The sequence below is a fragment of the Eleginops maclovinus genome, chromosome 12 (assembly GCF_036324505.1).
Source record: "Eleginops maclovinus isolate JMC-PN-2008 ecotype Puerto Natales chromosome 12, JC_Emac_rtc_rv5, whole genome shotgun sequence".
NCBI classification, from domain to species: Eukaryota; Metazoa; Chordata; class Actinopteri; order Perciformes; family Eleginopidae; genus Eleginops; species Eleginops maclovinus.
The window spans coordinates 8,250,124-8,266,794 of NC_086360.1; the positions used below are offsets into that span (position 1 = coordinate 8,250,124).

Genomic DNA, 16,671 nt, shown 5'->3' on the forward strand with positions numbered 1-16,671 from the left:
TTCATTGATATGAGGCCAACAGAATCTGTCAGGAAGGTGCAATGTCATCCAGGTAAACTATAATGTATAACTCATGGATTTATAATTTATATTGTGTAACAACAATCTTTCTCCAACACTGTCAACTGCATTCAAACAATAATTTTATAGCAGTGTTATGCTGCCTCGAATTGGCTATTATTTTTGATAACTAATGATTTAGCTAATTTAAAAAATATATTTTTTCAGCCTCTTAGATAAGAGGATTCACCTTTGCAAGTTAATTTTTATTATTTTTAACTGAATGTATTTGAAATAAAAACTGTTGAATGGGACGACGTCTCTGTTGAGTAACACAAAAAAAAAAAAGATTCCTGAAATTCAAATGTTTAGATTCCATATTGTTATATTCACTGATTAGGTAACACATTTATTTTGAACTTTTTCAAAATGAAATGACCTTATATTTTTCCTATATTGACCTTAATTGATCTTAGAGATCTCATTTCCTGTGTGAAACTCTTGGTTCTCTTTAACAGCATGTCAAATAGGGTACCGAGACATTTAACAAAAGTGAACCGGTTGTTGTGGGTTGGGAAAAACAGATTCTAAACGCTTGAATATATCTTTATTTAAAGAGCCTAGGCATTGTTTTTGTAAAATGTTGTTCAACGAAAGCCAACATGACCTTTAACGAAACCTGTGAGGTTCCAGGTCACACCCCACTTCCTCCTGTCGACATCTGTTCAGCACAACATCCCTGTCTCTAACTGAGGCTTTTCTGTGTTCACGCACATGCCTGAGCTGAAGTAAAAACCCACCTACCCCCTCCTCTGTCTGAGGTAAGAGGGAACTTAGGTGGTCAGTGTCTTTCCTTATTTTACAGGAGGAAATGTATCACATGCATTGTTGAATCCCAGTGACTGTGCTGCTGTAGTCCACTGTCACAGTGAGCATGATCAATGTGTTTGTTCTTCGGGGGAGCCTTCATTAATCCTCCTGCCAGCCCAGTGGATCCATGTCTGCTAACAGTGTAGATCAATTAAGAGCCGTTCCGCTTTGATGAACTCCACGTAGGATTTCTCAAAGTCAGTGTCCTCTTGTCGCCGACTGTCTGTTTAATGCAACCCGTGCTTTTTCCCAGTCATTTAAATGAAATTATCTGCACACCTACAATGGTTCACCGCTGTTCAACAGCCTCGCTCTTGTTTCTTTGTTCTGAAGGAACAGCAGAGACCGTTTGAGGCATTCACAGTTTTTAAGTATAGTGCAGCCATTCAGTTGTTGCCAGAGCAACTCTGGGAGACGTTCAGTTTAAGGTACCACACTGTATCTCATGAACATTTAGTTCATGTGCAATGGGTCTATATTTAATTTACTTGTTAACTTTTTAGAAAATAAAACTATTGAATATTCAGAATTATGTCATCTTAAGTAAGCTATTGTAGAAATGATACAGCTGCATTGTTTTTTAATTCTAAATGTCATTTTAGTCCATATTGACAATCTTATAGGTGGATTCAGAAAGATGAACTTCTGAAAGTGATTTTCCTAATTGTTTTCTTTAAATAAAGTTAACATTTTGTTATCTTTAAATGTATAACTTACAATATTCCATTATTTGAAAAAAAGCTAACCATGTTCACACTGTATTATTATTTTAATTAATGGAGAGGAAACAAACCCCAAAACATAATAGGGCCCCTTTAATGCCTCAAAGAAAATAATCACTTGGCAAATGTGTAATAAGTTCCTAGTTCACCCTTTATGACACACCTAAATTGTTATCAATCAAGCTCATGCTGGGCTGTTACTACACCTTGGAGATCAAGTACCTGATAGCATTACAATCTCAAACATAAGAAAAGGATTTGACATACTTGGGGTCTTTCACAAGGAGCCTTGTGATGAAGTCTTTGGCCAGGGCGCTGGTGCTGCTGAAGAACTCCTCGTCGAACGTGTAGTCCACAGCCGACACGTTGGCCAGAGTCTCCTGCTTGTTGTCCCCCAGGAAGGGAGACGCACCGCTCAGACTGCACGCACAGGGCGGAGGGTAACAACAGGGTCAGAGGTGTGATGTTTAGCAAGGAGAGACAATTAGGGTTGATATCATGTTTATTATACACATACTATAATATCGTGCTAATAATCCAGGGCCAGATAAAACGCACAATGAACAAATTTGAAGATGAATCTAATCTTTTTTTTAAGGTTCTATATATATTATAATCATATAGTTATTGTGACAGCCTTATAGATACAACAGGCAAACAACTGTGGGAAAGATATAACTGAGAAATGACCAAGAAAATCTGAAATTGAAGTTTCTTTTGGACTTAATGTTTAAAACAAGCAACGACTTCAGACCCTTCGATTTTTTTAACTTGGCGTGTTGTTAAAGTACATTTACTTTAACAACACGCCAAATGTGGTCATCATCGGATATGTAATCAAAGGGAATACTTTGTATTTCACTTAAACAAGAATAAACTCAACTGGCTCTCATTAGCTTTGGCCTTCAAAACCGAAAGTGAGACCTTACTACTCGTTGAGGATGGGAATGCGATTACAGAGCTGTGTAGCAACTAAGTAGCTGCCAATCAGAGGTCAGGGGTTTGAACTGCTCACGATGGCATGACCAATTGAGTTGGGGGGATGTGTTAATGTTTGTTTCCTCTTGGTGGCACCTTGAATAAATCCGGTGAATGTTGACCTTTCGCAATCTATTTATCTTTTACACAACCACTGTAACTGGAAAGCCAGCTGGGGAGGCTCGTGGTGGCACTGACACCAGATGGAATATAGTGTAAGGATTTTTATGGGGTCAAAAAAGTGTGTGTCTAATAGACAAACACAGACACAGGGCCCAGGCATGTAGATGAGGTGCCTTGGGGCATTTAAAGCACATATTGGTGTGTGACAAACACCGGCCTCAGAAAACCTCTCCAGCTGGTCAGCACCAGCCGCTGATTAACACGCCAGCTGGGACAGACATGTAGGTGGTGCGGGGGTCAAGCTCAAGTCGAGCGAAAATATATGAATTTATCGACTGTTTAAGGTGCAGCTGCTCACAACAAACAAGTAATTAAGGCACTGCACTTCCTTTGTAAGCAAGACAGCAAAAAAGGCACGGAAGTCAGGATGTTGTGACAACATTTTGTCTTAATGTGACTTAAAGATGCACCGTGGATTAGTGTTCATTTTCTTTTTTACCATTAGTCACACTTGCTGACCGGGACAAGAGCACTAGAATGGCCCAAACACTTCCATTAGGAGAAACGTGCTGCATTTTTCAGAAAAAGCTAATAAAAAAACCCACAAATGTGCCAAAACACATGCAAATTAAAAAACTCTCCAAACACAACAGAAACGGGAGCACTAAAAAGTGATGCACAGTGGTAGGACCGGAACGACTGTTGACATTCTGGGATTATAAAGTTGTCACCGGAAAGTTAAAACGTCTGTTTTATTTGCTAATTTTAACAATGTGATTGCATGATTCCTCCCGATATTATTGCAGATTTGCTGTATGCTAGCAAGCTAACATCCTCATTTCAAACACTGCGCACGTTTTGTCAAGTTGGGGAAAATGTTTCTTCATTTGCATGTGATTTGGCACATTCATATTTTATATTGCATCGATTTTGAAAATGCATTGTGTGTTTGGGGCCATTATTAGTAGTATTAGTGTTTAGTTTTGTACGATGTGTTTTAGTTTTGTGTGGCATGGTTGGTTGATATTAAAACAGTAAAAATTACCAAGATATATATATATATATATATATATATATCTAGATATATATAGATATAGAAGATATATATATATATATATATATATATATATATCTATATATAAGCATTTTTCACAATTTTACCCATCAAACCGATTCAAAGCAGACTGTGACTGATCCACTACCTTTATCCAAAAGATTTCAGGTTACAATATCCCCAGAAAGTCTCAAAAAATCTTTAAAAAATGAAAACCATAACATCTTAAGTGATTACTTTAGAGGTCTCTAATGGATCTTTTTGTGCAGCTCTGATTTCAGCGCAGCAATTGGGTCATCACTCATGCAGAATACTCCCATTAAGAGGTTCTAGGTGCTCCTGAAAATCATCACAAATGGTTTATTGAATTATCCCAGGCCGGTCTTTTCTGTTCCTTTTTATTTTTTACAATAGGAGAGGAGCAGTAAGTGCGGCTCACTGTTGCTCGGCTGTGATAATAGGCAGGGAGCGATGTATTTTCTACCTCTCCAGTCTGTGACGGCTGTGTGGGTGGACAGCATGAACAAAGCTTGCGTGTGTATGCGTACAGCACTGTACGGATGCATTTGTTCATGTACTGTAGAGGCAAAATGATGCATGACTTTAATAGCACCTCATATTCCTCTTTTGAAATAAAGGGTGTAGTGTTTGCAGCTACTCATTATGTAACAATGAGATAACACTTTTACCTTTAGCCTCCCTTTAGTTACCTCACTGTATTCTGGAGGTGGCTCTGCACATGTTTGTGTGGGCACATTTTGTGTTTGTGCTTCAGGTAGGTGTCTCTCTGATGGATGGAAGGCGTGTGGGTAGCTTAGAAAACCTTGTAGCCGGATAAATAAAGAGGACAGCAGGGTCGAGAGCCAACAGCAGTTGCTCTGTCGGCCACCAAGGGCGTGAACTTTTGAATCAAACTGTGCTGACATCATAGCAAACAGCTGCTTCAACAACAACTGCTTGTTCAATGAAAGTCGCTGGCTGAAGAAGATGAAGATGCTCTTTATGTGTTGGATGTTGTAAAGATCAATTGGTAGTATAAGCAAAGTAGCCATTGAGGTGAAACTGTTTAACAAATGATGACATGGCAGACATGGAACTAGTTCTTCTTCTCTGAGGTCATCAACATGACCAAAAAAAGCGACCAGACCTGGGGCACAGTCCAGGATCAGCAAGTTAGTCATGGGTCTTTCCTAGAAAGATATAGTATGAGGGTGTTGACGTCACTGGCGGCCAAAATTACGGCCCGCCCACTTTCTGGTAAACAAAATGCATTAGAGCCAAGCGGAAAATAATAGTTTCTTCATGTCTTAAAGCTGCCGAGTCATATATTGCACCTCAGACAACAAATACATTCAAAGTTACAGATACTTTACTTCAGTAAAAGAAGCAATCTAATTCAGAAATCTCAGTTTCAGTCTAAGCCTGCTGCCACTCGTCCCCCGGCAGACCGACCGGACATCGATCCCCTAACTATTGTCCGTAAAAACAAAGCTTTCTGTGCCGCCTGACGCTCTATTTGAGACGAATTTCATATTTCTGGAGTAATTATACCATTTTGACAAACAAAAATATTGTTCTTTCATTTAAAATTTTACAGAGAAAATCTGCATTTTGGTATGAGGGCGCACGCCGAAAGTAAGAAGTTATTTAAGCTTTCCGTTTAAAAATAAATAAGAATAATCCGGGGATCTATATATTGAATATTTAAAAAGATTATAAAAACATACCAATCCGTTTATCATTCATAAAAAAAAAACAAGAAGAAAAAGCTATTTGCAGATCAAAAGCTTTATGATGTTTTCAAGTGAGTGTGATGGACATTTACAATTCCCAAGTTTTCATTTTCAATTACAGGAAGCATTTTCGGACCACATCATCATTTTCAACAAGAAAAATGTATTTAATATCCTGCTCTATATTTTGTTAACTTCCATAGTGTTTTTCTTGTCTAACTGTTTACTGATTATTTATGTACATAGTCAACTGTATATATATATATATAATAAAAATAAACCGGTATATATATGCCGGTTTATTTTTATTTCTTCTTTTATGTTCATACTTTAGAATTGTTAAGAGTTGTTTATTTCTTACTTTTATTTCATTTTCTACTTTGTGCAATAACTTGTATTATGCTATTATTTCCCAGTGTGGGATCGACAAAGTAATTCTTATCCTATCTTATCCTATAAGAAAAATAAACACTTTTAGATTTGTGGGTGAAAACCTGTGACTTCATTCCTGGTGAAAATGGGGTTAATTAGTTAAAACATTCTTTAAAATGAAATAAAAATACATTGTCTTTTAAATCTTATATTGTGAGTAGTTTTGAAACTAAAGTTTTGGCAGCAGTGAAAGAATATTCAAGCACCGCCACATTGTGGAAATATTTAAGTATTTATAATGTTGCTTGTGTATACAAATCTGAAGACAGAAACCAAATTTGTCCTTTCCCCATGAGCAAGCAGAGGCAACAGTAGTGAGCAAAACCTCTATCTTTAACAGGTAGAAACCTTGAGGAGAACCAGGCTGACCAATCAACGCATAGATGAGACACAAATAATAAAAAGTAGTATTAAAACATCTGAAAATAAAACTTAAACTAGTTCAGTTCCTGATTTAATATGCTGTGCAACTGCCTGGGTGGAAACACCCAGCAGCAGTGTTACATCACAGAGCATGTGGTCAGTAATGACTCACTGTTATGGCCCAGGGTCAACAAGAGCCAGCATGTTGTACGTCCTGAGATCTGCAATTTTCTGTAGGCCTTTTCAGCATGTTGGTTATTGTAATTAGAATTTGAAATACGTGTGATATGATGCTAACTCATTTCTGCAGGACTCATTCCTTCACCATTTGATTGTATATTCAGTAGGAATCTAATATCAGTCTGATCAGCAAAACAATATCTCTCTTCACACAGCTGCTGAAACAATATCACGCTCGAGTGCACTGGAAATGCAGTTTTAATGCGGTTCCATTATTCACTACAAACAGCGCACACTTCACAGCGACGGTGGCTGCCGGCGAGGTCAAAGGTCATGTTTACCAATGACTACACCTTGGGGTTTGTATGGAAATATGAATATAAAAAGGTGGCGATTGTAATAACCATGCCGTGTGTTTACAATTGTCTCACATTTCACACACTAATCCATCAGGGCTGGTTATATGTCAGATACTCACAGGATGTAGGTTATCACACCAACACTCCTGCGGGGAGGCAAGCAGAAAGACAGAGAACATAGCTTTATATTTTGATGTGCATCATGCAAAAAATACATTTACTTAGCAGCAGATGTTCATCAGAATTAATGATCTTAAAACAGCATATGTACAGCATGTAGAGCAGATTGACTTTTTGTTTACTCACCACATGTCAGCCTCCAGGCCCAGGGGTTCATAGTTGACTACCTCTGGAGCTGTGGGGAAAAAAAGATCATTAATATTCAGCCCAAAACACACACACACACACACACACACACACACACACACACACACACACACACACACACACACACACACACACACACACACACACACACACACACACACACACACACACACACACACACACACTCTTAGATTTAATGTTCTACTATCCCTTACTGATTCCTTTACTTATTTTCTTCTAGCAACGACTGCCTTATTTGAGCTTGTTTTTACATTTTGATTTGATCAGTCTCTTTAGGTGTGTCCTTTAACACCTGCTAGAACTGAGATAGAAAAAAATATATCCTCTTTTTTCTCTTGTCACATGTCTGCAGATGTGTGAACACTGTAATTACTGTTGAATTACTGCATTTATTTCTAAAGCAAAACAAGAATACTGGCGGAGAATGAGGATGAAGCCCTAATCAGAAAACACTACAACAAAGGGAAATCCCCAAAAAGCTAAAATGGGTACCTTTAAGAGTCAAAACTGCAGTTCACTTTATCCAGGGGAAGTAAACAGGAAGTATAAGGTTGCCATGGAGTCATTTAGCTGTGGGCTGCAACTTGAGCCACATTTATTTAGCCTGGATTTGTTTATATTCCCTGCTCATGTTTCAAATGTAACTTTGGACCCACACACTATGACTATTATAAGACTACTTTGACATTGAAACAAAACCGAAGTTTATACCTAGACAGAGGCTGGAGTTATAAGAAGTATCTTCTTATTTATTTAAACAACCTTAAACAGAAAATTCTGGACTTTACAGCATCCAACATGGCATCATTTGAGACATGAAACAAGGTTAATTGCTGTACCAACATTAAGATTGCTGTAAAGGCAATATTTGTTGTTTTTATGTTGAGCATAGCAAGTTAAATGAACCATGCTTATTTATGTTATTTTTACCTTCTGGGGCTTTATGTTTTCACTCCCATAAATGTAAAAATGTTCAGGGTTTTCAAAGAATGTATTTTTGGGTGGATTTATGGATGTTTTGTTGTCTTTTGTTATTTTTAAGGGTATTCAAGCTGTTGTTTTATGGTTCTGTAGCATAAAAATTGAAGCTTTCTGACACTTGATCTTTATTTAGAGCATGCCGCTGCCATCCCGCTGGACTGGGAACAGGCTCAGGTTTTGGCCTGGATGCTGGTAGTTGGCACCAGCGTTGAGTAAGTGGAGACTGGGTGTATTGGCAACTGCCCCGAGGCAAAAAAGGGCTAGGTGATGGGATGGAGCCCCTGATGTGTCTATTAGTGTGTGAGTTCCTGTTGGCAAGAACGAACACTTCTTATAATCTCCAGTCTATTATCAGCTCCCTTTCACTTAGATCCTATGGCCCATTCACTCACAATACACAACCCCTGGTTTAAAGCCAGGAAAACGGGGTGGGTCAGAGTGTGTGTGTGTGTGTGTGTGTGTGTGTGTGTGTGTGTGTGTGTGTGTGTGTGTGTGTGTGTGTGTGTGTGTGTGTGTGTGTGTGTGTGTGTGTGTGAGATAGAGAACGGATGGAGAATACATTGGCACAAACTCACTGGAGCAGAAGCTTTTTAAAAGCAGAGCAATAAAAGAAAGGATCATGATTCCTATATGATATACTAACAAAGCGATACTGACCAACAAATTCTGGAGTCCCAAAGATGTTTTTAAAATCATTGCCAAAGTCGATCTTGTGGGCCAGGCCGAAGTCGATGATCTTGATGCGCGGGTGAGGCACTGAGCGGTTCAGCAGCATGATGTTCTCCGGCTGTAGAAGACATAGAAAGAGAGGCAATTAAAAAGTGGGAGACAGGGAGGACAGAGAGATAGGTGGAGGTGTCCATCATATGCTTTTTTGAACTACTTTATTCTAAACTGTTATTATAAGCATCTGTGTATCCTGAATGCAACGAGGAACAGCAATGATGCTCACAGCTGATGAATGTTGAAAACTGATCCATTACCGTTTTCTTTACATGTCATTTAGCTGACGCTTTTATCCAAACAGATAGTGCAATGAACCATGGAGATACAAATCCAGAAAAAAGCAGAAAAAAAGGTGCATTAGCTTCAAATAAAATACAACCCTAGAATAGTACATTAAACAGATGGGTTTTCAGTCTACAATGGAAGACTTTCTGCAATTCCTGATGTCAATGGGAAACTCATTCCACCATCTGGAGCCAGGTTTGCAAACCTGCATGTTTTTGTTGGGGGGTTCCTGGGTTCTCTCAGGTTCCTATTTGTATTTTGTGCCTCTTCTGTGACATGTTCACATGCTTTAATGTTCAAAAAGCTCTTTATTTTCCTCATACTGCCTGTGCTGCAGCACCTCTTTTCACACTCTGTCTGAAACCAGAGCCCAGTCTGCTCTGATTGGTTAGCTGGCCGGCTCTGTAGTGATTGATCAACCGCACAGAGATGTCCTGCCCCTAAGCCTACAATGTGTCAAGATGTGCCAATAGAAGAGCAAGTGTTACATAATGATGACACTATGTTACGGAAGTAAACAAAGGAGTCTAATTGCAGCGTTTTAGTCAGGGAGTGGGAGAGAAACTCCCTCTCAGGGGAACTTTAGGATTTTAGCCTTTGCAGAGCCTTTTCATTCACAAAAACCTATATAACACACTACAGGAAAAAGAAAGCCCCCAGAAGCATAATAGTTCCTCTTTGACAATGTCCTGCAAGTAGGAAGAACCAGATCCCTGCACAGCACAGCAGGTCTTTACCAGTGTCCCCCAAAGCATCAGTGTAGGACACACACTAAGTGTAAGCAAGGGTGTTAGCAGCGGAGTCAGACCCAAACCAGGAACTGGCTGGCAGGAAAGAGGCATCAGCCATGGAAATCCTATGCAAAACAAGGAAAGTCCTCGCGAGGATGTGGGAGAAAGGAAAGAACGGCAAAGATCTGCTTTAAGCAAAGCCACACAACAGAAGGAAGACATTCCTAAGGATAATGCCTCTTCAAGACGAAACCATTTTCTTTCCAATGCTCATCCTTTCAGCTCCACCGTTAGCCCAACTTGGGGATTTGGTCGGAATAGAAACAGATTGGCAGCAGGGACAACAGGAGGAGCTTAGGATATACAATCAGACTCCAGCGCGGCTCGTTGGAGGGACATCTCTGAGCGGTTGAACAATCACAACAGAGCTAACCAATCAGAGCAGACTGGGCTCTGGTTTCACACAGAGGGTGAAAAGAGGTGTGAGAAAAATAAAAACGTTTTTGAACATTAACGCAAATAAACATGTCACAGTAGAGGCACAAAATACAACCTGAGAATTTGCAGAATATGTCCTCTTTAAAATATGTTTTTACAAGCTGACTTCGAATCATCAGGTCAGATACACATTACATCATCAGACATCATCATTCTGCCCTGCCCAACATATTACAGCATTGATTGGCAATATCACTTTTTAAAACTGTTTGAATTTCACCTTTTAACTGTGTAATGGCAGTTTGAAAGGGGTCTAATGGAACATTGGTGGTGCTTTCAATTTTGACCCTGAACGTCTACTACAGCTGTCATGGTATGGTTATGGTGGCAAAATAGCCACGTAAAACTATATTCAGATAATTAAAATTGACCAAATGGATTTAAATACAAGCCAAAATGTCAGAAAATGGGTGAAATCTGCAAATCAAGACAGTGGAAAATAGCGTTACTGCATAAAGTAATGAAAATAACCAAATTAAGTCCTAATCTGAGTCAGGTTTTACAATGAATAACAGGAGCTGATATGAGAAGTGGAGGCAGCAGTAGTTTTTAAAAGCTCTAGCATTGATCACAAGTAGATGGCAGGGTACAGAGGTCATTATATCCTGCAAACCTGGAGGGCAAATGTCCTGAACTCTGAGGGATGATTTGTGAAGGTTGTTCTGTTAGTGGAGGTCTGGACACTTTATTCTAAAAGACACCGTGTGCAGCCGAAAGTGGACAACAGATCAATGGTATTGAGCGAGATTTAAGTAAAGTACTATCACAACAGTCCACCAAACAACCAGGGGTACAACCTCAGCTACTGTTTGATGACTCTGTACGCTATGACCTATACTCTTTTTCCATCAGGAGAATTAAACAACACAGACTCCATATTCACATATAATAAAAAGCATAGAATTAGCAAATACTGACGTGATGACCATGGCAATTAGCCTCAGATGTATGCAGGCAAAAAAAAAAAAATACAATTAAAAGGAAAAATATTATAAAATGGTGCGTGTCAAAAGAGGATCGCTGATGCAACTTTATAAAAAAGAAAATATATATATACACATATATACATACATATATTTTTTTATAAAGTTGCATATATATAAAGCTAGCCACGGAAAAAAATGAAGAGACAAATTTTACATTTTTATAAACTACTGACGTTTTTTGTCTGTGTTGGAATTCCACAGACATGGGAATGGCTGCCATACATGTAGGGATAAAGATTTAATAAACATTTAGAGTGGTCTCTATTTTTTCTGGAGCAGTATTTATACATATTTTTTGACGTGATGCTGCAGTTCACTACTCTAGTGAGCTGGCCTTTTGGAACAATAGATGAGAATTACTCCAGGGGTGCAGAACCACAGGCAGCTCTTGACTGGGACCTCTGATAAATATGCAACATTCCCTTGTCAAGATTATCAAAGCATAAGCAATTTAATTAGATCTCATCCGACTAAGCAAGTGCGTCAGTAAACCCATTCAAGAAGCTTCTATATGTCATCACGCCGACACAAGTGCTCCTTTAGTTTTGCAGTGCTGATGAGCAACCATGTGACTGATGTACTGTAGTTTATAGTGTTAGCACTGCCGATTGCGTTCACGCCTTAAAAATCATATAGGGTTAAATGAGACAACTAAACGTCATCGTAGCCAACATAAATTGGCATTAGCTTAGCGGAAATGTTCTTTTGTATTTGGGCTTCAAAATACATAAAACTGTGTTAATTTGTGGAGATTATCCTGCTGAACAAAACATGTTGCATCATAAATGTGTGTTTGCCACATATTTTATTTTCTACAATACTTTCTACACACAATGGAGGATGGCATCCATCTCTAGTGACTGCAGTACCTTAAGGTCAAAGTGAGCGATGTGTTTGGCATGCAGGTAGAAGACTCCATCCAGGATCTGCTTGAGGAACTGAGTGGCTTCCTCTTCGCTCAGCGACTCCTTCTCCGCCAGGAAGTCGAAGAGCTCACCGCCGGCCACGCTGGGTGAGGAGGGAGAGAAAGAAGGAGGGAGAGAATTAAAAACGCAGGATCTTTCAGATCAGAGGCAGCTACAAATCCCTTCTTATCAGAGCTGAGCTGATGTAATCTCATCATCCTGCTGCTTTAGAGCCTGACCAATTTACCCAACCCAAGCACATTTTAACCTCAAACTTCTGTAAAGAAAACCCTGCATTGAAAACTGCAAAGGGGAGTATGTGGGAAACGTCGTAGCGCAAACATTGTTTTATTGGACTTTTAAAACTTTTTCTTCTTGGGTTTTTGCACCATTATGTTATCTTAATATAAAAGAAACAGAACTTGCAGGGATGACAATAAGGGTAGAATATAGCATTAACAACAGTAGAAGAAATGAGGAGATTAAATCTGATCATTCTCAAATCATAACAAAGATGCAGACCTTTATCGAAAGAAAATCAACACTGTTTGCCTAAATAACAAAACTACTACACGAAATTAGAATTACATAACACTCAGATTTCCTTCATATAATATCTTCTTTTTAGCCCTTTTACTATCTATATCACCACTTGCTGACCAATACGAACACATTGCACTACGTTTTATCTATTGAAACCGAGCCCAGTTAATGAAATCGTAGCGTGCTTCAGCTCTTAACACTTAACACTTAAAAGGTTGAAAATAAAAGTAGAGACGAGGGAATGGAGTGAGTAGAGGATATGTCACACTCACAGCGTGAGAGGAAGCCTGCAGCGAGAGAGCAGATAACTGTAATTACTGCCATGCTTATGCAGTTGTTTACTTTCACTCGACACATACAAACATGTGTTTTTTTCCTACAATATATGTCTGGAATGTAAGTTACAGTTAAATGGAAAATTACTTCTGTTTTTGTCACCAATTTTCATGTCAGCATTTACATTTTTATAACCAATGCATCATGTAAGTGTCTGGAATCATATGAAATGTAACTTTATTTGTTTATGAAAACTGATAACCACCACCCCCCCCCCCCCCCCCTCTCCAGGGAGGAAGCAGCAGCTGGACCACCACCCTTCTTCTCCCACTCTATTTCTCCGATCGTTTATTTAATCATCTGCTTTAGCGGTTAGCAGAGTGTTCATGAACAATCACAGACAGGAAAGAAGGTTCCTGCTTGAACACGTTTTTTCATACTGGTCTGTCAATGTTTAACGTCAAAGCACAGTTGCTGTCATGGTTGTGTTTACCCAGGGTGCAGCAGGAGGAGGAGAGGATGTGGAGGACAAAGGGACACCACATGAAGCCACATATTTTTAGCATCCCACATGTCATTTGTTGTGTTAGCTGCCCCGTGCTGGAAAAACCAGCACCATGTCACCATACCAGCTTAATGCTAATGCTAATATATGTAGCACCAGGCACCTAAAACCAGTTATTCTTCATAAATAACTATTAAAGTGTTATTTGACCATTAGCAACTTGTAGTGTCAGGCCCCGTCACAACTCTCAGGCATGTTCAGTACAAGATTGCCTCTTGATTAAGTGGATAAGAGTATTAATGGCACAGGCTTAGCATTAAGAGTCATTGGCTGTCTGTTGATTTAACTGAATAGGATTCTGTAACTTAATATATCTTTCTTTCGTTTTTTTTTATTCAATTCTAATTCTAATTCAATATTAATATATACAGTCAAGGTACGACAAAACAGAGTCAGCCAAAAGCATAGCTGTAGACCTCCTGTGACATATCCAATGACATGGTTGTTAGACCTCAATCTTATGGCCAAATAACTACAAACAATATGATACATTAGTTTTGAAATGTATTAAAAAACATAGTTCAACTCTCAAGGTATACATTTAAGGTAATGTACAGGGGTTGAACAAAAACAATACCATAACTAAAAAGGAGAAAATAAAACCCTACCTAATGTTTATTAAATAATAATCAAAAATCATGAAAGTAAGTTTTTTATTTATACTATTGGTTAACTGAAATCATCATCATCATCCTCCTCCTCATCAAACTCTAATGTGATTAAATACGATTTTAAATTAAATGCTTGTCTTTCCATACATGATCCTTTGTATCCTTGCCAAAACTACAAAGTGGTTTCTCGTCATTTAAAGAGTTTAAAAACTACACTTCCTGATTCATATATTCCCCCCTTGTAACTAATGGCAATGCACCCAGGAACGTAGCCTGACTGAAAGAACAAAGAGAAAGAACTTTTGGGTTCTTAGGAAGCAAATCCTATCACATGGCTGTCAGTGGCTCAGAGCGGCTCTTCCTGGGAGTGCTGGACATGAATAAGTCTGGGATCCATGGGCTAACTCAACATGACACTATTCCTGGTCAGGGAAAGAGACTTTAAAGAACCCAAAGCCAGCAGAACAGAAGCCATGACGTGAGATTATAGGGCTGCAATTTACGATAATGTTCAGTGTTGAATGATCTTCAGATAATTATCTTGGGTAATAAATGGTAAAAAGTCTTGAAATGCCTTGTTTGGTCCGTACAAAACCCAAAGATGCAGTTTAATATGCTATAAACCATAAAAACCAAACAGGAAATGGTTATATTTGGATGGATAAAATCACATTTTCCAGCATCTCTGGGTAAAAGGTTAATCAATTCTCAAAATAGTTGGCCATCTGTCCATCAACTTATCATTACAGCTCTATTGAGTTATAGAACCATTGAATGTTTTCTAAAATTGTGAATATTCTTTTGAACAGCCACCTGCTTTATGTGTGAAACTGTAGCACAAAAGGAAAAATGTTTCCCTCGAGGTTTTGACTACAAAACCAGCTAAACGCCTGTTTCCACTGGCCCCACAAAACCCTTTATTTGAAATTAACTTGTCCGGATAAAATAACGCAGCGTGAAAGTGAGCAAAATCATCAGTGAGAGCAGAGCGTGAAAGTGTGAGATAGTATGTGTTGTGGAGGTGTTAGATGAAGCCAAACAACAGAGGGGATGGATGCCAGCAGGAAGAGAAGGAGAGCTGATTGGCCAGTCTTACAAAGGCTTCACGGTGCAGGGACACCAGTTGAGACACATCAACGAGGCGACTCAAAGACAGATTTCCAGCCTGACCACCACTCCCCAAACTCCACCGGCCCCCAATTAACAGCAGTAAGGACTGAGACCATCCCACCAGGAATTCCCAAGCAGTTGCGAGCAGCACTACACTGCTACGTCTCTTTCTAAGTCTCTTATGTTTGTTCTTACATTTTCTGACAGCATATTGACATCATCATACCAGTTCATCTGTAGAATATGTCAAAGGGTTAAAAAAAACAAGTGAAGGCTTTTAAAGCCTTTTGAAAGATTTGCAGGGCAGTGTTGTAGAAGATACACTTCATAAATACCAGCTTTAATTGTGGATAATTAATTTCTATCTACAAATGAGCACATGCTTATTAACCTTTACCACCTAAATCAATATACATATAATGGTTGATCATCATGAGAGGCAGCTGAAGAGAAGCAGTGTGTGAGGACACCCGGGTGTGACATTATAAATCATAAGAGGTTTTAAGGGTTTCAATTCCGGACAAATCTGACATTAAAACATTGAAAAAAGGCTATGAATTTTAATAAAATGGAGAGTGTTGGATTTAAATGATTTTACTCAAGTTGACCTTTATCTGGGAGAAGTGGCTCAGTTTACTTGCTCTTAAGGCAAATATTGGTTATTATAACTTGCTTTAAAAAAGAATAACTAAAGTCCACCTCAAATGGAACACGTAAATAAGTAATCTTATTTTCTGACGTCACTAATCAGACATCAATAGTATTAAGGTGCAGTGCATCGACGAGAGATGGTATTGTAAATAATGTATAAACCAAAGCATCGATGTGCAACTAAATCTCATATTTTTATCCAGAGATGTATTAGGATAACTGCATATGCAGGGGATATTATGAGGAAATCTGAATTATGGGATCATGTTTTAGCTATTTTGAACTGAAACGAAGCCTGTAAACCTGTGTGTTGGTTTGTAGCAGGTTTAATAGTGATGTGTAAGAGTGTTTGTTTTGTGTTTTAGGAATGAGGAAACTTTATATCAGTTCTATAAATATTTAAGAGGAAGAAAAAAAAGGCAAGATCATAAATGAGCCTGCACTGTTAGGCTGCCGTTAAAATGCAGTACCATAAAACCATTTAGAAGAAGCATATTATTTTTACTCCAAAAGTTAAGTCTGTGTTGTCTAAAACAGCTGATCATGATGAGTTAGATCCTTTTTGTTCTGTGCTGCCATCAGTACAAGGATTTGTGATGAAAAGTTTCTACCCCGAGGCGTTTAATTAAGCCTTAGTAGGA

At 38.6% G+C, this 16,671-nt stretch overlaps 1 protein-coding gene across 2 annotated transcripts in view; it reads right to left on the reverse strand.

Moving 5' to 3' along the window:
* The window catches only part of dapk1 (death-associated protein kinase 1), an 83,761-nt gene that overhangs the window by 30,428 nt on the left and 36,662 nt on the right, over positions 1-16,671 (reverse strand). For both annotated transcript variants that reach the window (XM_063897246.1, XM_063897247.1), the window contains exons 4-8: positions 12,239-12,377; positions 8,801-8,930; positions 7,121-7,169; positions 6,934-6,960; positions 1,860-2,012 (exon numbers count right to left, since the gene is read on the reverse strand). In XM_063897246.1, coding sequence (XP_063753316.1) covers positions 1,860-2,012; positions 6,934-6,960; positions 7,121-7,169; positions 8,801-8,930; positions 12,239-12,377 — 498 coding nt within the window. The remainder of the gene's footprint in view (positions 1-1,859; positions 2,013-6,933; positions 6,961-7,120; positions 7,170-8,800; positions 8,931-12,238; positions 12,378-16,671) is intronic.